General features: G+C 49.5%; 1 protein-coding gene and 1 pseudogene across 6 annotated transcripts in view; both read left to right on the forward strand.

The window, feature by feature from the left end:
• FXYD3 (FXYD domain containing ion transport regulator 3) overlaps nucleotides 1-22,407 on the forward strand; it is a 35,986-nt gene that overhangs the window by 12,911 nt on the left and 668 nt on the right. The window contains exons 2-8 of one of the 5 annotated variants that reach the window (XM_081107046.1): nucleotides 17,195-17,286; nucleotides 19,631-19,685; nucleotides 20,773-20,805; nucleotides 20,932-20,955; nucleotides 21,815-21,889; nucleotides 21,969-22,005; nucleotides 22,320-22,357. In XM_081107046.1, the coding sequence (XP_080963172.1) occupies nucleotides 19,643-19,685; nucleotides 20,773-20,805; nucleotides 20,932-20,955; nucleotides 21,815-21,889; nucleotides 21,969-22,005; nucleotides 22,320-22,357 (250 nt within the window). In that variant the 5' untranslated portion in view covers nucleotides 17,195-17,286; nucleotides 19,631-19,642. Of the gene's footprint in view, nucleotides 1-17,194; nucleotides 17,287-19,308; nucleotides 19,525-19,630; nucleotides 19,686-20,772; nucleotides 20,806-20,931; nucleotides 20,956-21,814; nucleotides 21,890-21,968; nucleotides 22,006-22,319; nucleotides 22,358-22,407 lie in introns of those variants that run through there. The other 4 variants (XM_081107044.1, XM_081107047.1, XM_081107048.1 and 1 more) reach the window with 4 other exon arrangements.
• On the forward strand, nucleotides 147-579 carry LOC308531441 (10 kDa heat shock protein, mitochondrial-like; annotated as a pseudogene). The gene has a single exon. The product of its transcript is annotated as a 10 kDa heat shock protein, mitochondrial-like (transcript).

Consider the following 22,407-nt stretch of genomic DNA (forward strand, 5'->3'; position numbering starts at 1 on the left):
TTTGTAACAATGAAATTGGGGGTCACCACAACATGAGGAACTGTATTAAAGGGTCGCAGCATTAGGAAGGTTGAGAACCACTGTCTTAAGGAGACTCCTGTGAAGCTTTGAAAAAGTCATTACTGCTGCCTCCCTGTTGCCAGGACATGGGCTGCACTGAGGCCTCAGGGCCAATTGGGGCGCTGCTGCAGCCCTCTAGGGGGACGGGCTGTGGAGCAGTCACCTACATGCTGAGCCACTCTTGGGTTCACGTGGCCAGTGCCTGCCTGCAGGGACAGCTGGCAGGACAGGCCTTAGGAAGTCCCTTCCCCTTGACCGAGTACTAGTTGAAAGGAGTGCCCTGGTAACTGTAACCAAAGGAGGCATGATGCTTCCAGAAAAAGCTCAAGGAAAAGTATTGCAAGCAACAGTAGACACTGTTGGGTCCGGCTCCCAAGGAAAGGGTGGAGAGATTCAACAGGTTAGCGTGAAAGTTGGAGATAAAGTTCTTCCAGAATATGGAGGCACCAAAGTAGTTTTAGACGACAGGACTACTTGTTATTTGGAAATGGTGACATTCTTAGACAGTATGTAGACTGAAATAAATCACTATTGAGATGGCATCATGTGACGCTGCCCATTCCACTGAAGTCCTGAAATCTTTCATCATGTGAGTAATTTCCGTGTCTCTTTTATAATGAACTAATTATAACCACACTAATGACATCCAGTGTCTCTTAGAATTTAGTTTCACCGTGCTTAAAAATAAAAAAAGAAAAAAGAAAAGAAAAACAGTCATCACTTTGTGCGTATTTCCCCACCCCTTTGCTGACGGGCTGCTCAAGCCTCCATCAGAATTCTTCTAGTTAGTGGCATATCTACAGCAGGAGGCATTAGCCTCAGGCCACCGAGAGAGGAAGCATTTCCTTCGGTTACTGGAGGAGATGACTTGCCAGCAGGGGAAGCAGAAAATCAAAAAAGCAAAGAGAAGTTTCCTCAAATATGCTTTTAAAGATAGGTAAGTCATAAGGGAACAGAAAAGGCTAAGGGTGGGTATGATTTTAAATAGGGTGATTGTAGAAAATAGGTCTCTGTGGTCCATCTCCAGTATAGTCAACTTTTCAGGGAAATGGTAACTGAATCTCCCCAGGGCAAACAGAATGTAGGGAGGAGGGAAGAGGATCCAAGAACAAAGAACTGTGTAGGTGAACCAGCATCTGGGTGGAGACCCCCCAGGCGCCCAGGATGAAACACCTGCCTCCACTAGATTAGGGGGAGGTGGAAACAACTACAAAAGGCCTCAGCCCATTGTTTTAAATGGCCCAGTCGAGACGACAAGACCCAGACCAAGTGTGAGGGAACTATTAGCTATAGTCTCAGCCAGTGAGGAGCTGGAGCAGGGACTCTCCCACCCTAGGGGTAAATAGCCTGTGACCCTGCTCTGTGTGTGCCTGTTCAACCAGACAAACACCCGCTCTTGCAAGAATGTTCCAGAAGTAGGAAAAGACTGGAACAGAGTGACAATGGGGGTGGGGGTGGGCGGGAGGGGTGAGCCAGGGGGCTGAACACCCTCCCCCTCAGCTAGCCTAGTCTCTAAGATGGGGAACACACACCAGTACCCCCAGGGCCTGATCCAACCATTGGACATATTTTATTTGGTCTTCAAAGTGTTAAATTTAAAAAGTCAGTTGCCAGTACTTAAAAATCAGGAGATAACATCATAAAAACCAACATTTCCAGCTTCTCTTGGTGGGTGATGACATCAAAGTGTGATAGGCTGTTAGACAGATATGAGCAGAGCAAGAACGATGGGCCAGATACAGAAGGTCACCAGAGTGTGAAGCTCTGGGTGTCTAGCAAAGGACAGCTGTAGGGTGGGACCTCACCCCCAGGGTGACCGTTCCTCCTCTAGCATATCGCTGGTCGTTGGGTTTGGCCCCCCTGACCTTTCCTCCCTGGAGATAACTTCTAGGCCTCAGTTGTAAAGGGTGTCCCAAAATTCACACAAGAAGTAATTTTGATAGAAAACACACGTTTATAATTAAAAATTTTAAATTTTTATTGATTACTGAAGTATACAGTATAGGGTTATGTATGGAATAGCATACCTAAACACTGGATTATCATGTCTCGATAGCGAGCACCATTAACTGTTATTGCCTGAGCAGCCGCATTTTCGAAGAATGGTCCTATGATGCCTGCAGCCCAAAATCCGCACCAAACAGTGACACGTTGTGGATACATTTGTTTCTCAACAATCACTCGTGCATTTTCTGAACCCCAAATGCGACAATTTTGTCAATGAACCAAGCCATCAAGATGAAAATGAGCCTCATCGAAATTCAGCCACATTTATGCAAAACGGTCATGGAAAATTTCAACAAAAGAGTGCGTATGTGCCAGCAAAGCCGTGGAGGCCATTTTCCCGATATGCTATTCCATACATAACCCTATATTGTATACTTTATGAATCAATAAAAAATTTACAATTTTTTAGTATAAACCTGTGTTTTTTATCAAAATTACTTCTTGCGTGAATTTCGGGAGACCCTTTATTTCAGTTCCAGGCCCAGAAAAGCAGCAAAACCAGGCACAGCTGCCCTCAGGACCAGCTGCATTGGAAAATGAGCCCCTGCCCTAGCATAGGCCAATCAATCAGTGGACACCTAGACCCTGAAAGGACACACCTGGGAAGCTGATGAATAGTCTATTAAGATCTTCCCCCTGGGACCTCCCTAAAAATCTCCATCCTTAAAACCCATGCTCCTCCTCCAGGAGCAAGCCCACACCTTTCCCTATCCCCTACTCCTCCCCCGGCCCTCAGGCGCATTACCATTACCTTCCTCACGCCCAAGCTCCAAGGGCCCTTCCTTTGCCCCTATAACTTGTTTCCCAAGTCCATTTCTTCCACAAATTACTTCTTCTACCTATGAGATTTTATAAATAAACTAGAGGCCCGGTGCACAAATTTGTGCACCAGTGGGGTCCCTCCACCTGGCCTGTGGGATCGAACCAAAACCTTCTCCAACATCCCCTGAGGGGTCCCAGATTGCAAGAGGGCACAGGCCAGGCTGAGGGACCCCACCAGTGCATGACTGGGGCCAGGGAGAGATGGGGGAGGTTGGACAGTGGGGAGGAACCGTGGGAGGGCTCCAGGGCGTGTCTGGCCGATCTCACTCAGTCCCTATTGGCCAGACCCCAGCAACAAGCTAACCTACTTACTGGTCAGAGCACCTGTCCCCTGGTGGTCAGTGCATGTCATAGCGAGCGGTTGAGCAGCTTTAGCATATCATTAGCATATTACGCTTTGATTGGTTGAACGGACGACCGGACGACCGGACACTTAGCATATTAGGCTTTTATTATATAGGACTAGAGGCCCAGTGCATGAATTTGTGCACAGGTGGGATACCTTGGCCTGGCCAGTGATCGGGGCTGATTGGGGCCATCTTGCCCAGTCCTGATTGGGGTCAATCAGGGCTGGCCAGTGTGGGGGAGGGACTACAGGAGGAAGGCCTACTATGGGAGGTTGGTTGTGGGAGCGCACTGACCACCAAGGGGCAGCTCCTGCGTTGAGCGTCTGCCCCCTGGTGGTCAGTGTGCATCATAGCTCCAGCTGATCATCTGGTTGTCTGGTTGTAATGGTCACTTAGGCTTTTACATATAGAGAGAGTAGAGGCCCAGTGCATGAATTTGTGCATGGGTGGGGTCTACCAGCCTGCCTCCATGGGGCCATTGGGCCGGGTTGGCTGGGGGAAGGGGCCGTGGGAGGTCAGCTGGCCCTGCCCCCAATTGGGGTAGGGGGGGCTGATCAGGGGCAGGGCCGGCCGGGGGGAGGGGCTGCGGCAGTTGGTGTAACTCCCCAAGATCAGGAACTGCATAGGCGCCCCCGGAGCACCAGCATGGCATTTTCTTTCCCGTGCTCCCTCACTCTCCTCCATGAGCTTCAGGGCCACAGGAGGTATGGTGCTTCTTGGGAGTTGTAGTGTGCTTCCTCCACAAAGAGCTCTCCTATAGACTGGGCTCTGGGTTTCCGAGAACTACACCCCCTGGTGTACCCCGGGCCAGGTCAGCCTTATCTGTCAGCGCAGAGTGGAGGACCCAGGAAGCCGGCTGCAGCAGGAAGAGGGAATGTGCTTGCGCACTGGGCCAGCCTGTCCTGTTTGTCCCAATCATTGTAAACAGGCAGAGGCAGGGCGGGGTAAGAATGGAGTGCCTGAGGCCGGCCAGGGCACAGTGCAGGAGGAGGCTGTGGCAGCAGTGTGAGCGCGAGGAGGCAGTGGCTGCTGCGCAGGTGGGCGGGCACAGGTTAGTGAGGGGCAGCGGTGGTGTGCAGGGGCCGCAGTGCACCCCCCTCAGGTGCCTGGGGAGCCCTCTCCGCACCTGCCTCACAGTAGCGTCTGTCAGAGAGCCTGTGGAGCTGGGTTGGAGTTGCAGGTAGAAGGTGTGGCTGCCCCTAGTGCGGGTTCTTTCAGGCAGGCTTTTCCTCAGTTCTCACCTTCTTTGCTGTGCATTCCTCCCACTTCCCAGCCAGGCCTCCCTCGTGACAGCCACATTTGTAATTTGGTGCTCTCGAGGTCTGAAAGAGCACAGCCAGGAGCCTCCCCCCTCCCCCCTTGGGCTCCAGGCCTCAGGGCAGCTCTTGGGCACCTTGGAGTGAGGGGGGGGGGGGGGGCTAGATGGGGGCGGGGCCAGCTGGGGGGAGGGGCCTAAGGGAGTTGGGGGGGGCCAATCGGGGCTAGATCACACTGGTTGGCTGCCACAGCGTGCATCATAGCCACCAATCATTCTGGTCGTTCTGGTCATTCCACTGTAATGGTCACTTGGCTTTTTATATATATAGATGTTCCTTATAGTTGAAGTCTTGGCTCTGAATCTTTCCTAGGCTGAACTCAAGCACCGAGTGTTAGGGTCACAGAAGGAGGAATGCATGAGGTAGAAAGTGGTAAAGAATTATGAATTTATTAGATCATCTGGAAAACCAGATGGGCTGAGCCTCAAAATAGTGCTGGCAGTCAGGGACTGGGAGTCAGAGATTTTAAATGACTCTAGATAGGCTTTTTCTGGGCAGAGAATTCTCTGGGTGGGTGCAGATCCTGGGAAAGTCCCAAGGGAAAAGATAGTAGTCTTAGCAAGTGGAATGTGGTCTTCTTGAAAGGGAATGTAATGGAATGTCAATTGTGAAGTGGTCTAAAGGTCAGTTCCCAGGGGACAGGGTATCCGTTCAATTATTTAATCCAACCTGTTAGAAATAAGGTGAGCCCATAAACTAGGGGTCCTGATAGAACACCAAGGATAGTCAGGAGCCAGACAGTAAGGCAAATATCTTTACTTCTGCAGGAGTATGTGCAGCCAACACTGGGTCTGGCAGCATGCACATTGAATGAATGGTCTGCTTGGGTTTTATCCTTTGACACATGCCATCTGTCCCTCACTCTTGATTGGTCAGAGCATAGGTGCACATTCTTTTGTGATTGGCTAATTTAAAGAAAAAAAGGGAGGGATTGCCGTAACCGGTTTGGCTCAGTGGATAGAGTGTCGGCCTGCGGACTGAAAGGTCCCAGGTTCGATTCCGGTCAAGGGCATGTACCTTGGTTGCGGGCACATACCCAGTGAGGGGTGTGCAGGAGGCAGCTGATCCATGTTTCTCTCTCATCAATGTTTCTAACTTTCTATCTCTCTCCCTTTCTCTCTGTAAAAAAATCAATAAAATATATATTTTTTAAAAAAAATAGGGAGGGGTTGACCTTTGCCATTTCAAAATGGTGGTTGCCTACACTCCCTTTTTTGACAGAAAAGATTACTTGTTTATTCTTACAATTCCCCCATTTTCTTAGGGTGGAACCCTTTTCTTCAAACTCAGCATTAGCTGACTTCATGCTCTGCAGTGTTTAGGAGAAGGAGATCATTTTGCTGTTTGGTCAATGTGGTTTCAATTAACCTTTGGATAAGACCTCTCATACAAAGGATGATATAACATCCCATTACTGTAACTCCTAACCCGATTATCAAAGAGGTGAATATAGAAACCATCATTCTTTTCCACTTTCTGAACCATTGCTCTAGTTGGAGAAAGGATCCTTAATTCCAGTATTCTCAATGAACTCATTAGCTAAAGTTGCCAATCTCTGTAGGGCCTTAGTAATGGTTCTGTCTGGAGCTGTGTTGTCAGGAATGAATGTACAACATTGCCCACCCCTCCCAACATTACGCATACTCCTCCTTTTTCTGCCAGAATCATATCCAAGGCCAACCTATTCTCCCACATCATCCTGCTGGTGGCATCTAGTTGTTCAGCTATACCTTTAACTGCATCTCGAGTATAGTTAACAAACCTTTTCTGATTATAGTAAATATAATTAACCCAATCCACATTTTTGTTGACAGTTGACAACCAGAACAGGACAGATTCAAATCCTACAGTGATCTGATTTCTAGCCTTAAACTCATTTGGCACTCCTCCTGAACCCCAATAGAATCTGTGTAAATACAGGGATCAAAGGAGCCCCCTGGACTCTCTCTCTTCTTACTAGCCTGTCTGTCCATTGAAAAGGTTATGATATGCCAAAGTGAAAGGGATAGTCAATTGTATCAGAGCACAAGTTCTGCTCCAGTTGCTGGGCAAGGTCGCAACAATGGTCCCCCACAATACCACCAGACATTAGCATGGGATATCGACAGTGCAGAATGATTGACTTCTGAGGATACTCGGCCATTTATGCATCTGGATAAATTTTTCATAAACTCTGAATACTGTTCCCCCCCAAACACATTGAGAGGCAGGAGGTATAGTTTACATCAGAAGATGAAGGCTGAATTGTTTTGGGGACCCTTGCGCTTTACCTCTGTTGGATGGGAACAACAGGGATAAAGTTGTACAGGAAGCGTTTCCCCAGGCGGTTTCCTCCCGATACAGGCAAGCATACATTCCATCCCATTACTGCCTGAGGTCCATCCGAATGGAAATGGGACCACTTGGGCCTCTAGCCTTCGTGCTGCACAAGTATAACAGTCACTTTTATTTAGGGCACATACAGAATATTTAATCCATTCCACCCAGGCATTTGTTTTCTTATATCCTACTTCTGTTTGCATGCTGGTGGCCGTGGTCTAGGGCAGTGGTCGGCAAACTGCGGCTCGCAAGCCACATGTGGCTCTTTGGCCCCTTGAGTATGGCTCTTCCACAAAATACCATGTGCGGGCGTGCACGTACAGTGTGATTGAAACTTTGTGGCCCATGCACAGAAGTCGGTATTTTGTGGAAGAGCCACATTCAAGGGGTCAAAGAGCCTCATGTGGCTCGCGAGCCGCTGTTTGCCGACCACTGGTCTAGGGGATCTTGTCCTGTAACATCTACTCCTAAATGTAGTCCTAGCCAATCTCTGGGCCTAAAGGCTGAAATATCCAGGTCATTCAAGTTATCTATAATCAATAACTTAACTGGGTAAGCATGATCCTGATTATACACATTTCCCCTGCAATTTGCCAGAGCCCTAAAGCAAATAGACAGCTTACAGTTTCTTTGGTGTTAACTTTAAGGGGCTATGTCCTGAAATGGCCATCCAAGATGAGGTGTCTCCACCCAGAGAGGCTGGTGGTACACCCCCAACCCGAGTGGGATGGGTCCAACCTTGCTCTGCAGTCCAAACAGCAGACTCAGTGGTAACGTAGTCTCCTGGTCGATGGTGATAAGCCAGGAACTCAAGAAGAGGGCTTTGAGCCAGGAGGCCTTCTGATCTGAGAGACATTAAAATAGAAGAGATAGCCAGTACATAGTGCTTAAGAAATTGTCCCTAGTCTCCATTGTAGGGAGAGCTTGAGGCATACCGGGGCCTATTGGAATCACCTAAAGCCAACTCTAGGTCAAGAAAAAGTTTAACTTCATTTGTCCTTGGGTGTGGTCAGCAAATGACACTAATTGGATTTCTGCTACCTGTCTCCCTGAGTACGTTCATATAAACTTTTTATATGAACTCTTGTTAGGGAGGCAAAATGTAAATCACTTACTCTTAAGTGTCCTTGGTTTATGGAAGATGGGGTTTACTAAACAGCTCCAAATTGCTGTTTAACCACCTCAGCTTCCTATTCTACTTGTCCTGGCTTACTGGGCTGTGTCATTTATATAACTTCCTTTCAACAGTTCTCTTTACAAACATTCCTCAACGTTCACAAACCCTTCCTCATAAATCTTACAACTTTCAGAACCCACTTTCTTTTTACTTCAAAGTGACACCAAAACCATAATTTCTTCCTAATTAGTTAGAATTCTTAACCCTTAGAAACCTTAATTTTTAGGTGACATGTAAGTAATTAACATTCCTCAGAGTAGCAATACATTCACAATTTTAAGAGATATTTTAAATAAAATACAAGACTTATTGTTCATTAACAGATTCAAATCTATCCTCTAGATCAGGGGTGGGCAACCTTTTTGACTCGAGGGCCACAATGGGTTCTTTTTTTTTTTTTTTTAAATATATTTTATTGAGTTTTTACAGAGAGGAAAGGAGAGAGATAGAGAGTTAGAAACATCGATGAGAGAGAAACATCGATCAGCTGCCTCCTGCACACTCCCCACTGGGGATGTGCCCGCAACCAAGGTACATGCCCTTGACCGGAATCGAACCTGGGACCCCTTCAGTCCTCAGGCTGACGCTCTATCCACTGAGCCAAACCGGTTTTGGCAACACAATGGGTTCTTAAACTGGACTGGAGGGCCGGAACAAAAGCATGGATGGAGTGTTTGTGTGAACTAATATAAATTCAAAGTAAACATCATTACATAAAAGGGTATGGTCTTTTTTTTTTTTTAGTTTTATTCATTTCAAACGGGCCGCATCCGGCCCGCGGGCCGTAGTTTGCCCACGGATGCTCTAGATTCTCCATACATGGCAAACTGAGGTTAATATTTCAGTATCCTGGTATTTCAAAATACCTAGATATTTAATAATTTTTTTACCATTTAACCCAGCAATCTCAAAGTTTTAAGTTACTAAAACTTTGGAAGTTACTAAAAGTTTTTGGAAAACTATGTTTAGGCATATATAACTATTATCATATACACTTAATATTTTTATATTTACAACAACTTTGAGATTTTAAAGCTAACTATTATTACTCAAGGCATTTTATTGGCAATTTTGTAACAGGGACAACTTACCAGCCTTCAGTGGCTTTAATGTGAAAGTACTATTTATTTTATTTTTCTTTATAAAAACGGGAGTGACCCTGTCTACTCCCCCCGCCCCCCAACCCCACCCTATTGCTATCTCTCCAACTTGCTAGAGGGCACTTCTGCAGATCTGTTCCTCCCAGTGTTAGAGGCAAAAATCTGGAAATTGTAAGCCCCTGGGACCTGGTAGTCAACTTTGGACCTGGGAGTCAACCTTGGAATGTAGTCCATTCTCATTCAAGACCTGCCTATGATCATGGAAAGGTTAACAACGATGTTGCCCAAACAATGGAGTCCCACCCCAGCCCACATCACTTACTTCCCCGGGCCTGTAATCCCTACTTCCTCATGTAATCTTTGTCCCTATGTTCATAAACCAGCGAAGAGCAAACTAAGCCCCCAAAAGATAGACAGCAAGCAAAGTAAATTGGTAACCTAAATTACATTACAAACACACAGACAAGAACTCTCACTAGCTAAGAGTTTCAGGCAGCTGATGCCCTGAGAGGGAAAGCGAGAAGAGTCCCAAAGATTAAGAATTCTTGGCAGCTGCTGGACGTTCCTGCAATCTCTGCCACATGTTCAGCCTTGCCACAAATAGCTGGGCTCCCCCAAAGTGGGACATGCCCTATCTTTAAATAAATTAAACCAAAAAACAAAGAGACACAAACTGAAACACTCTTATATACAACTAGAGGCCCGGTGCATGACATTCGTGCACTGGGGGGTGTGGGGTGTCCCTCAGCCTGACCTGCACCCTCTCCAATCTGGGAGGTTCTGTCTGTCTTTACAATCATATGAGCAAATTGTCCGAGACCCCAACTCAGGTTGGTTTGTTGCTCACAGAATAATAGAGGTATTTTTCTTTTTCTTTGCTTCATTGGTGGAGATTTCCTGGAAGTTTTAGGATATCTTCCCTTTAATTTTTCCTAGACACTCAGATTTTACTTATGTCTCTCACCTTTGCTTTCCCTCCATCCCCCACCGCAACAGTAACTTGCCCCAGGCTCACTTTGCTCTAGTGCAGCGGTCCTCAACCTTCCTAATGCCGTGACCCTTTAATACAGTTCCTCATGTTGTGGTGACCCCCAACCATAAAATTATTTTCATTGCTACTTCATAACTGTAATTTTGCTACTGTTATGAATCTTAATGTAAATATCTGATATGCAGGATGTATTTTCATTGTTACAAATTGAACATAATTAAAGCATAGTGATTAATCACAAAAACAATATGTAATTATATATGTGTTTTCCGATGGTCTTAGGCGACCCCTGTGAAAGGGTCATTCGACCCCCAAAAGGGTCGTTTGACCCCCAAAAGTGTCACGACCCACAAGTTGAGAACCGCTGCTCTAGTGTCTAGGACAGTGGTCGACAAACTCATTCGTCAACAGAGCCAAATATCAACAGTACAACGATTGAAATTTCTTTTGAGAGCCAAATTTTTTAAACTTAAACTATATAGGTAGGTACATTGTTATTAACTTAATTAGGGTACTCCTAAGATGACCTTTGCTAAAAACGTCCTCAATCTGAGGGGTCGACCCCAGCGAACGTACCCCCACTTCTTCTAACGCCAATTCTTCAAAACAGACTCACCCAGGCCGAAAACCGACTTCTGCGCATGGGCCATGAAGTTTTAATCGCACTGTACATGCATGCCCGCACATGGTATTTTGTGGAAGAGCCACACTCAAGGGGCCAAAGAGCCGCATGTGGCTCGCGAGCTGCAGTTTGCCGACCACTGATATAGGATATTCATAGGTGCACACAACCCGCAGATAAAGCTTCTCATCATGCTCCTTGTCTGTCCAGCCACGCACCACAGAATGCCCTGTATAAAACACCACCGAAGCAGAGCAATCTTTCTTGTTCCTGGTTTGGGGACTGTCCCCCTCCTCCCTGATCCTCAGCATTCTCCTCAATGGACTATCTGGGGGAATGTATTCCCTAGGCCTAGAATTTTTGTTTCCCATCCTCAGAAAGTCCCTTGTGACTATTCTATGTGTCCTGTGTGCTCAATCCCCCATACTGGAGATTTCTCGCACTTCCCAAGATCCACTTCAACCCTCTCTGGACATTACCCTTGTGGGAGATTAGAACCACAGATTAGAATCCCCCACTCACTTTTTGTTCCAGACACATCCCAGTCACATATACTCAACCTCTGAGGATACCCAGCCATCAAGGCAGCCCTTATAGTCCAGTTTTCCGCCTTGGCTCATGCATGAGGTTACCTGGTTGCCCAGTGCTTGCTTGGGCCCTTCCCACATTGCTGGTGGACTCTCCATCCAGAGCTTGTAGTTGGCCACCACCTACAACAAAAGCAGTAGAGAGGGAAGGTTTTAAGGCTGCCCTGTGTGGCATGTCACCCCACCCCAAAATGGCAGGACTGGGCCACCTGCCAGCTCCCACTCTTCTCTCACAGGTGTGCAATACAGAGGCCACAGGGTGCAGTTTCAGAGCCCCAGGAGGCCATACTTATCTGCCCATGGGTCTCTCTGTCCTCATATTGCCCAGGAAATAGGAACTTGGAATATTGCTGCAACCTCACCTCCCCAACCTGAGACAGGACAGTAAGCCAGTAGAACAAGTGGAATAGGGAAATGAAGACAGATGCTGAACAAACTGCAGAGCAATTTCCAGCCGATACAGAAGGTTGCCTCCCTAGAAATAACATCTAGGCTTCAGTGTATTTCAGCTCCAGACCCAGAAAACAGCAAAACCAGGGGGTGACACCAGGACCAGCTACAATGACCCCTGCCCTGACACCGACCAATCGGTGGAGACCACCACCCTGGAGGAGCACACCTAGAAAACTGATGACTATTTTGCTGAAATCCTTCCCTAAAAGAAATAAAGCCAGTGAGAAAGAAATAAAGCCTCAAGACAAAGGACCTTGCACATGCTCTCCCTCTGGGGAGCAGTTCCCATCATTCCCTTTCCCCCCGTTTCCCCCACTCTTACAGCCATGCATCTCCTAAACTCTAAGAAACCCCACAAAACTTGCAACCAGAGGAGCAATGGGTAGCAACAGCTCATCCCAGGTTAACCCCTGAACGTGATCCCAAGGCCCCCTTTTCTCTGACTTTCCAGAGAACTAGGGCAGTCCACCCTAGACTCTCCTATTGCTTCTTCCATGCTAAATCCTTTCATATTTTACTGTCCTCAGCTTTAATAAACATTTCCTCATAGTCATCTGGACTCATGTTTGAAATTTTCCCTGCACAAAGTCAAGAACCCACACAGTACCGGCTGGTCCGAGGCAGACCTGCTAAGGGCCAGGTCCCCTTTCTGGCCTCTCAATTTTCACCTGGAAAGATGGGGAACTGGCCCAACAAGAACCCCTCATGAGTCAGGTGCCTCTGGCTCCCACACCCCAGGCTGTCCATCTGGGGCCTATAAATTTGTCAGGAGCCTATGGAAACATTCGCAGACTTAAAAGAAGAGCAATAAAATTATTGAGCCTGAATATTAAAACCAAAATTAATAAAGTTTTAAACAGGTGACTATAAAACACCCTATGGCTTTGCTTTTGTATTTTTATTCAGCATTCCTGAAAAGTTTGTGATATTCAGAAACTATTTGTAGATTTGGTTTTTCTCATTTTGCAAAGATTTCCAGGATACTGAGAAATCTCAGCCAATCACAACTTCAACAGGTTCTTCAGGGCCAAAGGATTTCAAAAGCAAAATGAAGGGGAACTATTTCAAATGACATTATTATCTATACGCTATATATATAAACTGTAAAGTTAAGAAACATTCAAACCTATAGGGAATTTTTTGTGAGTTTATTTGAGCCAACCTGTCGACAATTTCTGGAAAGCAAAATCTCAATGAATTGAGATAATGCTTCAGTGAATGGCAGTTTTGCACCTTATTTTCTATATATAGACTAGAGGCCTGGTGTACAAAATTTGTGCACTGGAGGGGGGCGTCCCTCAGCCCGGCCTGTGCCCTCTTGCAGTCTGGGAGCCCTCAGGGGATGTCCGACTGCCGGCTTAGGCCTGTCCCCCCCCTGGGCCTCTACTGTATATATAAAAAAATAAATGGACACACTTTAATACTGTTACCAGACCACCTCAGCCTGGCCTATAGTGTGTGGGTTCTTGACTTCATAGGAGTCCAAGTGATTTTGAGGGCATGTTTATAAAAGCTGGGGACAAGGAAGGGCTTAAGGTAGAAGAAGCAACAGGAGAGAGCCTAGGTGGGGCTGCTTTGGCTCACTGGCAAGTCAGAGAAAAAGGGGGCCTTGGAGATAGGATCGGGGGTTATCCTGGGACAAGCTGCCACTGCCCATTGCTTCTCTGGTTGTAAGTCTTGTAGAAACCATTAGAGTATAAGTGAAAGAGAGCAGAGATACACGCTTCTGTGGGCAGGAATCCTAGGGGAGTTCTCAGGGGAGGGTCTTAACAGAATATTCATTATTCCAGGTGTGTCCTCAATATGTTGATTCATCAGAATGTGTGTATGGAAAGGACAGGGTTTTTTTCTGGTTAGTTTCATTTTTCTTTTTTTTTTCTTTTTTAAATATATTTTATTGATTTTTTTACAGAGAGGAAGGGAGAGAGATAGAGAGCTAGAAACATCGATGAGAGAGAAACATCGATCAGTCGCCTCCCACACATCTCCCACCGGGGATATGCCCGCAACCCAGGTACATGCCCTCGACCGGAATTGAACCTGGGACCCGTCAGTCCACAAGCCGACACTCTATCCACTGAGCCAAACCGGTTTCGGCTAGTTTCATTTTTCAAGAACATCATCAAAGAGGGACTGGGACTAAGGCTAGTCTGTCCCAGAATGGTCTAGATCAGGGGTGGGCAAACTTTTTGACTCGAGGGCCACAATGGGTTCTTAAACTGGACCGGAAGCATGGATGGAGTGTTTGTGTGAACTAATATAAATTCAAAGTAAACATCATTACATAAAAGGGTACGGTCTTTTTTTTTTTAGTTTTATTCATTTCAGATGGGCCGGATCCGGCCCGCGGGCCATAGTTTGCCCCCGGCTGGTCTAGATTCTACCTGTGGGTCGTGACCCTTTTGGGGGTCGAACGACCCTTTCACAGGGGTCACCTAAATACATCCTGCATATCAGATATTTACATTACGATTCATAACAGTAGCAAAATTACAGTTATGAAGTAGCAATGAAAATAATTTTATGGTTGGGGGTCACCACAACATGAGGAACTGTATTAAAGGGTCACGGCATTAGGAAGGTTAAGAACCACTGGTCTAGAATGTGTAAACCATTTGCTCCTGAGTGTCCTTGGTTAGGGAAGATAAAGCCTTGTGATTCATTAGCTGGCTGGTCATTGCTCAAATTGTTTGGCCTTATTTAGTTATTTTGTCTGTTTCCTTTATTCCACTTGTCAAGGAAATTCCCTAGCTTCTTACGATCCTGCCTCAAAATGACTGAAATCAAATCAGCCTGCAAGACTCACCAACAGGATGCAAGAGGCTGCACATACCTCACTCTCTGCAAACCCTCCCCAGGTCCCAGTGTGCACACTTTCACCCATCCACAGGGGATCTCTAGTCCTACCCTCCCAGCCAAAAGCCCCGGCCCCAATCCAGCTCACTCTTGGACATGGCATGTTCCAGTCCAGCCCTGGGGAGAAGCTATGGTTGGCCTTGTTGGGTATAAGCCTCATAAACATTTGGATATCCAAAGGCAAAATCACAGTGACTAAAGATTCTGGAAGTGAAGTTGACAGAAATCTCTAATTGGTGGTCTTCCCAGGCTAAAACCAGCCCTCAGATGTGTTCTGTTTGACCTGAATAATTTTTAAAAAAATTTGACCCAACTTTTAATATTAGAACTTCCACATAAAGATTCAGATCTCTGATACCTATTAAAAATAGTAGCAATTGGCTGGAACTGTGTACAGCCTATCCCTTACTTTTTAAAAATTAAACTTTTTTTTCAAGGTAGCACATTTTTAGGATATATAAGTGAGTGTCTCTTCCCACCCCATCCTTCAGCCTCTCAATCCCCCTCCCCAGAAGCAACAATATTTTATTCATATTCACATATAAATTATTTTCCTCTTCACTAATGTCAGCACACTTTGATACATCTTGTTTTTTTCCCAAGGTATCTGGGAAGTACTTCTTTACCTGTCCATGTGAGCCTGCTCCAGTCTTTTTGGCAGCTGCCATTTAGACAGAACAATAGTTCTCCTATTTGCTGAGTTATCCCCATGCCTTATAATCTCACGTCTGTCCTGCTATACTCATTCATGATTCTTGCCTGGCCCCTTTGGCATCTGAGTTTGTAGACCAGTGGTTCTCAACCTTCTGGCTCTTTAAACACAGTTCCTCATGTTGTGACCCAACCATAAAATTATTTTCGTTGCTACTTCATAACTGTAATGTTGCTACTGCTATGAATAATATTGTAAATATCTGATATGCAGGATGGTCTTAGGTGACCCCTGTGAAGGGGTCGTTCGACCGCCAAAGGGGTCGCGACCCACAGGTTGAGAACCGCTGTTGTAGACGGTGGCATAGATGGAGGAGGCATGCTCTGTCCACCACAGTGCACTCAGGCCTTCTCACTCGGAGATGCCTGTAGTTCCCAAACTTCCCAGCAGGGAGAGACACCACTCCACTCCCAAGACCACCAAAGGGGTCTCCCAGGGATGTTACAATCTTGAGCTGTCTGTGCAAGAGATGCTATCTGCCCAGACACAAAGACCCCTTAGCTGGACTGGAATCCCCCGCAGGCCTTCCCTTCCTCCGTGTCTATCTCCACCCACCCCGAATTTCCCACTTTGACTGAGCCCCACCCTCCCTCCGTGTCCCCTCCACTTCTTGTAGGGACTGGCCCCTCCTGAATGGGAGTGGGGAGAGGACTTGTCCTAGTTTAGGGCCTGGGACGGAGAAATTGCCTGAGGGAACCACATGAAGAAACCATACAGCTGGGTGAACATTGCTGCCTCCCTGTCCCTCCCTGCTGAGAAGTGGGGGTCTGTTCTCCCTGCCCCCAGAAAATAGCCCCAGCAGAGCCTTGACCTCCAAACCCCTTTTCCCTGGCCTGCACTCCACCCTCTCCCTGGCCTGGTTCCTGCAGCCCTCCTCCCCACCCCTGTGATGGTATTGGGGGTCGCCTGGAGTCCAGCTGGTGGCCAGCACAGAGCCACCCCTTTTCTGGCCCTGCCCCTCCCCATGACCCTAATCCTCTACCAGCCACTCAAAGGAGCCTTGTTCTCTATCCAGCCCCCAGACAAAAGTCTCTCTGTCTAAAAAGGCGGAATTGGGGGGAGGGGGCACCCCAACGGGGACCAAGTGGGGGCATGCACAGACCCCAGCCGGAAGGAATGCCGTGAGGAGGAGGGGCAGGAGGGGAAGGAGGGCGGGTAAAGGAGTGAGCACGGTGCAGTGGGCCTTATCCGGAATGGCAGGCAGCCCCCCGCTCCAAGGCCCGCTGCTAGCCCAGGCTCTCAGCGCTCTGAGGAAGAGCCTGGGCTACGAAGGTCTGACCTGGTGCTCAGGAGCCAGTTCCCAGTCTCCCTGGGGCACGAGGGACACAACAGGGGAGGGGTCATGGTCTAAGGCCAAGCAGCCCCACCCTCTCCTTGGCCATACCGGCATCTTCTATTGACCCTCAAACTAAGTCAACGCAGCAAGTGGCCTGGAAGAGGACATCAGCTCTCCCACGATTGAGGCCAATCCCTCCTCCAAGCACAGCACAATCTAAGTGAAAGTAACGGGGATATTACACCTCTGCATAGCCCTCCTCCACCCCCTCCCAGACCCCCAGCCACGCTCTGCTGTTAAAACCCCTGCACGTTCTCCCTTCCAGGCCCCTTTCTGAGGGGCAGGAGATTGGAGAGAGCCCCCTCCCCTAATGTCGGGGTTGGGGATGAGTTCCAGCCCATCCTATTCTCACTGCACCTCACCTCAGTCTTGGACCCCAGGGAGCTCCTGTCAGTGGTGGGGTGGTGGCTGGAGCTGTCTCTTTAAGAGCAGGAATGGAATGGGAGCCCCTGTGCTTTAGGCAGTCTGACTTGTTCTCTACCTGCCCAGCGTTGCCCAGGTTTGCTTAGGGCGTGGCAGCTGCAGATAAAGGCAGGACTCAGGCGGAACTACACCGTCCACACAGCCTGGTGAGCCAACGGGTGAGCGATGGGGCCCCCTCCCTCCATTGCTCTCTGTTAAAGACCCTAGAACCTCTCCCTTCAAGGTCCTTTTCTGGGGGCGGGAGCAGGAGATCAGAGAAAGTCCTAATGAGATCCTCCTCCCATGATTCTCCTCTGGGGCTGGTGAGCCACCTGGGGAGAGGATAAGGTCTGCAGGTGCGACTGGTTGTCTGGATAGATCAGGGGCACCTGGGTGGACCAGGACAGGACTGGGGGCATCTGGGCCAACAGGGGGGTTGGGGGTGCCTGAGCGAATGGAGGTATCTAGTGGATCATGGCTGGTTGGTGGTATCAGAGCAGATAGGGTGACTGGCTAGACTCGAGTGTCTAGGGAGTGGGGTCCTGTCGAGAAAATGGAGCTGGAGGTTCCTGAGGAGATGTAAAATGGGGGGCTGGGTGGGAGATTTCAGGGACGCGAGGAGTCATTCCTCATGCCTGAAAGGCGTGGCCTCCAGCACCATGGAGGGACAGAGGGGAGAGCCGAGGGCAGCTGGCGTAGACAGGACCTCTGCGGCCGGGAAGGAGTGGAAAGGGGTGAGCAGAGCCTCAATCTGCAAAGCCGCCTTCCTTTCCAAGCCTCACGCCAGTAACAGTCAGTTCAGGAGCAGCTCAGGGCCTCTTCCAACGATGGCCTGACAGGAAAGGCGAGGGCAGGCCCCCAGACACCAGCACTCAGCCAGGCACAGCTGAGACCACTCCAGTCTCCCCTGGGCTGGGGATGCTGGGTGATGCTCGGGAGGGAGCATCATGGAGACTTTGCAGCGGGCAGGGGACTCGGAGGATCCCATGGAAAGAGGCGGAAGAGCTGAGACTCAGGTTGCCGCTGACAGAGTAGTCACACGGGTTACAGGGTTGCGACAGCCAAGTGGGCTAAGCACAGAGCCACCTTCATCTGCTGGGAAGTTTACACGCATGAATGGGTGCACAGGACTGAGAACAGCGTGCGGTGAACCTGGATGAGCCAGGCTCTTAGCAGTGCTGTTAGTCCTGGGGCGGCAAAGCCTCACCAGGTCGCTTTCAACAGCAGCAGCCCTTCTACAGGCCTGTCCTGCCCACACACCCTCCCCAGATCCCCCCTACAACGTTTTGGGCTCCTAAACTCATTAGTAATGCTCCCCCAAACTACAGGCCCTCTTCCTGAAATCGAAAGCAGCTCAGGTGGGGGTTCCATGGAGGAACCGAGAAGGAGCGAGATGGGGGTGCTCTCTCCAGTCAAAGGGGCTTTTCACCAGGGTGGGGAGGACATATGTTTTCCCATCAGGAGACGGGGCAGGTAACAGATGGCCTTCAGGGTTGTCGGGATTAGACGAGTGAAACCCAGCAGGGTCACTGGCAGGGCCCGGCACAGGTGGGTCAGAGGAAGTGTAAGCTCTTGCTGTTAAGGTTATGACAACCAATGCTTTAGCCGTGGGGCAGGGGCAGGGGCAGGGGCAGGGAGAGGGCAGGGGATGCACAGAGACTGGGTGCTTATCTCAGGCACAGAGGATGGTGGGAGGGTAGACTAACCCTAGACCAAGAGGGGACAGAGGTGTCCTCTTCGTGCTGAGCAGGGCTCCCTGGGGAAGGAGGAAGATTTGTTGCCAGGAGGAGCTTGGCAGGAGGTGGAGTAGGAGCAGGGGCTGGGACCTGGGTAGAGGCAGAACCAGGGACTGGGGTGGGATGAGCAGGGGCTGGGCAGGAATGGGGGTCAATGGTTAGGGTGGTACAAAAGATGGAGCTGGGGCTGCAGCCAGGCCAATTCTCCCAAGTCTATCCCCCCCACCCCAGCCTTGTCCTCTACCCGCCACACCCAGCCCTGAGTGGCTTGAATCTACAAAGTCTGGGCAAGGCAGGCAGGCTCCAAGCTGTCTATGGGAGACACTCCTAGGAACTGGGCCTCCTGCCACTTGGCTTCTAACACCCCATTTCCCAAAACACCCCGAGGCCCTGAGAATCCTGAGTTAGGGACAGCTGCTGCAAAGCCAACCCTGGTTTAAATCCCACTTCTGACAAGGCACCTATCAGAGACTCAGTTTCCCAATCTGTAAAATGGGGTTAACCAGAGGCAGCTTCTCTCTTATTTGGTTGCCAGGGTGATTCACTTCAAGCCTCAAGTCCATGTCCAGTGAGTTATTATTGCTGCTCCCCGATCAGGTCTGAGTTCTCACCTAGCACCCACTGCACTCCTCAGCTCTTGTCTCTCAGCCTTCAATGCCAGCCTTCCTACCCTGGGGTGAGGTGTGTACCCTGGGTGGGGCATGGAGTAGGAGGGGATTGGGAACCAGAGGCCCTGGTGGCATCCCTGCAGCTGTGCTAAAGCTGGGCCCTCCCCTCCCGCTTCCAGGCCGGCTCCATCATGCAGCAAGTGGCCCTGAGCCTGCTCCTCCTCCTCCTGGCAGGTGAGTACTGTTCCCGGAAAGGCCGTTCCCTGAGCTGCTCTGCTGAGCGGCAGGCAAGCCTCACAGTGTCCCCTGTGGGGTGGTGACTGTCAGGATAGCATCTCCTTGAGGGAAGAAGTGTTGTGCTGGTGATTTCAAGAGAATACAAAAATAGGACCTCTCATCACAGCAGCTCAACCAGCTAGAAAGTCTTGTCTTGATGTCTCCTTGATGACTTCAAGGAAATGCTCAGCCTTTGCTGTGCCCTCATGCCTCCCTAACACTTTATTACGGGGGGTAACTGGGAGTTTAGAGGCAATGAAACAAGTTACCAGTTGTGCCTCCATTTCCCTACCTGTAAAATGGGGACAATAACAGCACTTACGTAGACAGTCACTGTGAGGATGGAAAGAGCTGGCGTTTGGAAAGCACTTAAAACAGTGCCTGTGCAGAGTAAGCACTATGTACTTGTACTTAAAATGTAATTTAAAATTATTAATCTCCCCTTAACAAAGAACGAACAGAGCTTAGGCCCCGGGCTCCGGCAGCCACCGCTTCTAGCCAGAATTAGTCCTAGTCCTTTGCTTTCATTGTGTTTGTTTTTCTCTGTCACATCAGGCAAGGCTATTCCATGTAGGATGGTGACAGAAGATGATGTTTTAAATAAAGTGTACTAAGTTGATAATTAGCAAGTTGCTTTAAAGAGGAGTGGCGAGCAAACATCAGAACAGGTGGGTGGGATGTGGCCGAGCAGGGAGACGAGCTCTGAGGATGACGGAACTGACACTGTCTGTCCTGCGGACGAGAGCATCGCTCCATTTCTGGAGGAGGCGTGGAGCAGCCAGGGGTCTGGAAACATCGGGCCAAAGGGTGGCCAAGAGCTGCCCAGGTTAAAACCTAGTTCAGGAGACAAAATGCTGGCGTGGCTCGCAGGTGTGGGGTGAGTGGAGGGACCCCACTCCGAGATGGGACGTGCTAGTTTGGGGCTGGACCCCTGCACTCTCGGGAGGCAGGCCTGTCCATCAGGGGGCCTTTCTCCAAGCCCCTGGCCCTGCCAGCTTCACTGAGACCAGCACCCATGTCCTCTCCTTCCTGCTTCTCCCGCCAGGCCTGCCTGCTCTGGATGCCAACGACCCGGAAGGTAAGTCAGACTGTGCTCTTCTACCAGCCTCCCCGCCCGCCCCCCCCCCCAAAAAAAAAATTCCCCCTGGGCCCCCTGTATTCCAGCTCTGCTCCTGGATTTATGTTCTTTTTTCTTTCCTTTCAGATAAAAACAGTCCATTTTACTATGGTAAGAGCTGGTCCCCTCCCTTCGCTCCTCCTACCCCACCCCTCATACTGTTTTGTGCCGAGGGCCCCACACAGTGTTGGCTGAGGGTCTGCTGTGGGTGGAAAGGGGGCAAGGATAGGATTGGACCAGGACATTGGCCAGTAGCCATAGTGGATTCAGGGAACAAGACAGGCCAGCCTGGGCCTCGGGAAGGTGCATGACTATTCAGCAAGGACAGTTTACAAGAAGCAGGGACAGTTACGAGAAGCCACTGTTATGTTCAAATCAAGTCTGGGAGAGGTTTGACTTGAGAAAACTTCCTGGAGGAGCTGTGCCATTAGACCCAAACCTCCGTGGCCTCCAGATTCCACATGACCTGCTCCGTGTCCCTCCTCCGTCCTCCCTCCCCCATCGCTGCTTCTGCTCCGGCCACAGTGGCCTCTCTGCTGTCGCGCAGACTCACAGGTGCACTCCCTGCCTCCGATCTGTGTCCTTCCTGACCCCTCTGCCTGGATACTTTCTCCCACACGCCACAGGCTCCCTCCCTCCTCCCCCCATATCTCTGCTCCAGTGGGCCCCCTGCAGAGAGGCCTTCCCTGGCCACTCTCCCTAAAAGCGCTGCCCTCGGGCTTTCTGTTCCCTGGCGCTGCTTCCTTGTCTTCAGACCACGTCTCTCCATCTGACCCTCCATGAGATCTGTGCGCTTGCCTGCGTGTTAACTAGGTATGAGCAGAGGAGGGCTGGGCTTGTTCTCTGCACAGCTGTATCCCAGCGCCCAGCACAGCATCGGTGCCCAGTCATCCTTGTTAAGTGGGTGGGGGCTTGGATGAGGAGGACACTGGCTGGCTGACACTGAGGGCCCCCTCTGGGTTTCTCCTAGACTGGCACAGCCTCCGAGTCGGAGGGCTCATCTGTGCAGGGATTCTGTGCGCCATCGGCATCATCGTCGTCATGAGTAAGTGGGGGAGCTGCCAGGGAGTGGGGAGGGCAGGGCTGTGGGTCCCCTCTCCTGACTATTCCCCTCTCCCCAACAGGTGGGAAATGCAAGTGCAAGTTCAGCCAGAAGCCCAGGTGAGCCGGATTCCCAGTGTGTGCCTACTTCGTGCTGGACAGACACCTTCCAGGGGTGAAACCTTGCAGAAAGGCCCGGTGGCCAGGCTCTGCCCTGGAGATTCCCGCCACTAAGAAAGACTTCCTAGGTTTATTCTTCGGAGCTGAAAATCCCCAAAGGGCCCCAAATCTTGAAATGCTTGGGACCCTCGGATGGTACAACTCTATGATGGGAAAAAAGCCAGGAAGCTAGGCTAAGGAAAGCTGAGAGTCTTCTAGTCTTGAGGGTGAGGACAAAGAGGCAAACACAGATCTCACCACTTTTCTTTTCCTAGCCACCGACCAGGGGACATCCCACCTCTCGTCACGCCAGGTAAGACAGGAATAGATGGGGCTAAGGAGTACACGGATGTGAGGTGTGTG

Source organism: Myotis nattereri (assembly GCF_964212035.1).
Source record: "Myotis nattereri genome assembly, chromosome: 15".
NCBI lineage: Eukaryota > Metazoa > Chordata > Mammalia > Chiroptera > Vespertilionidae > Myotis > Myotis nattereri.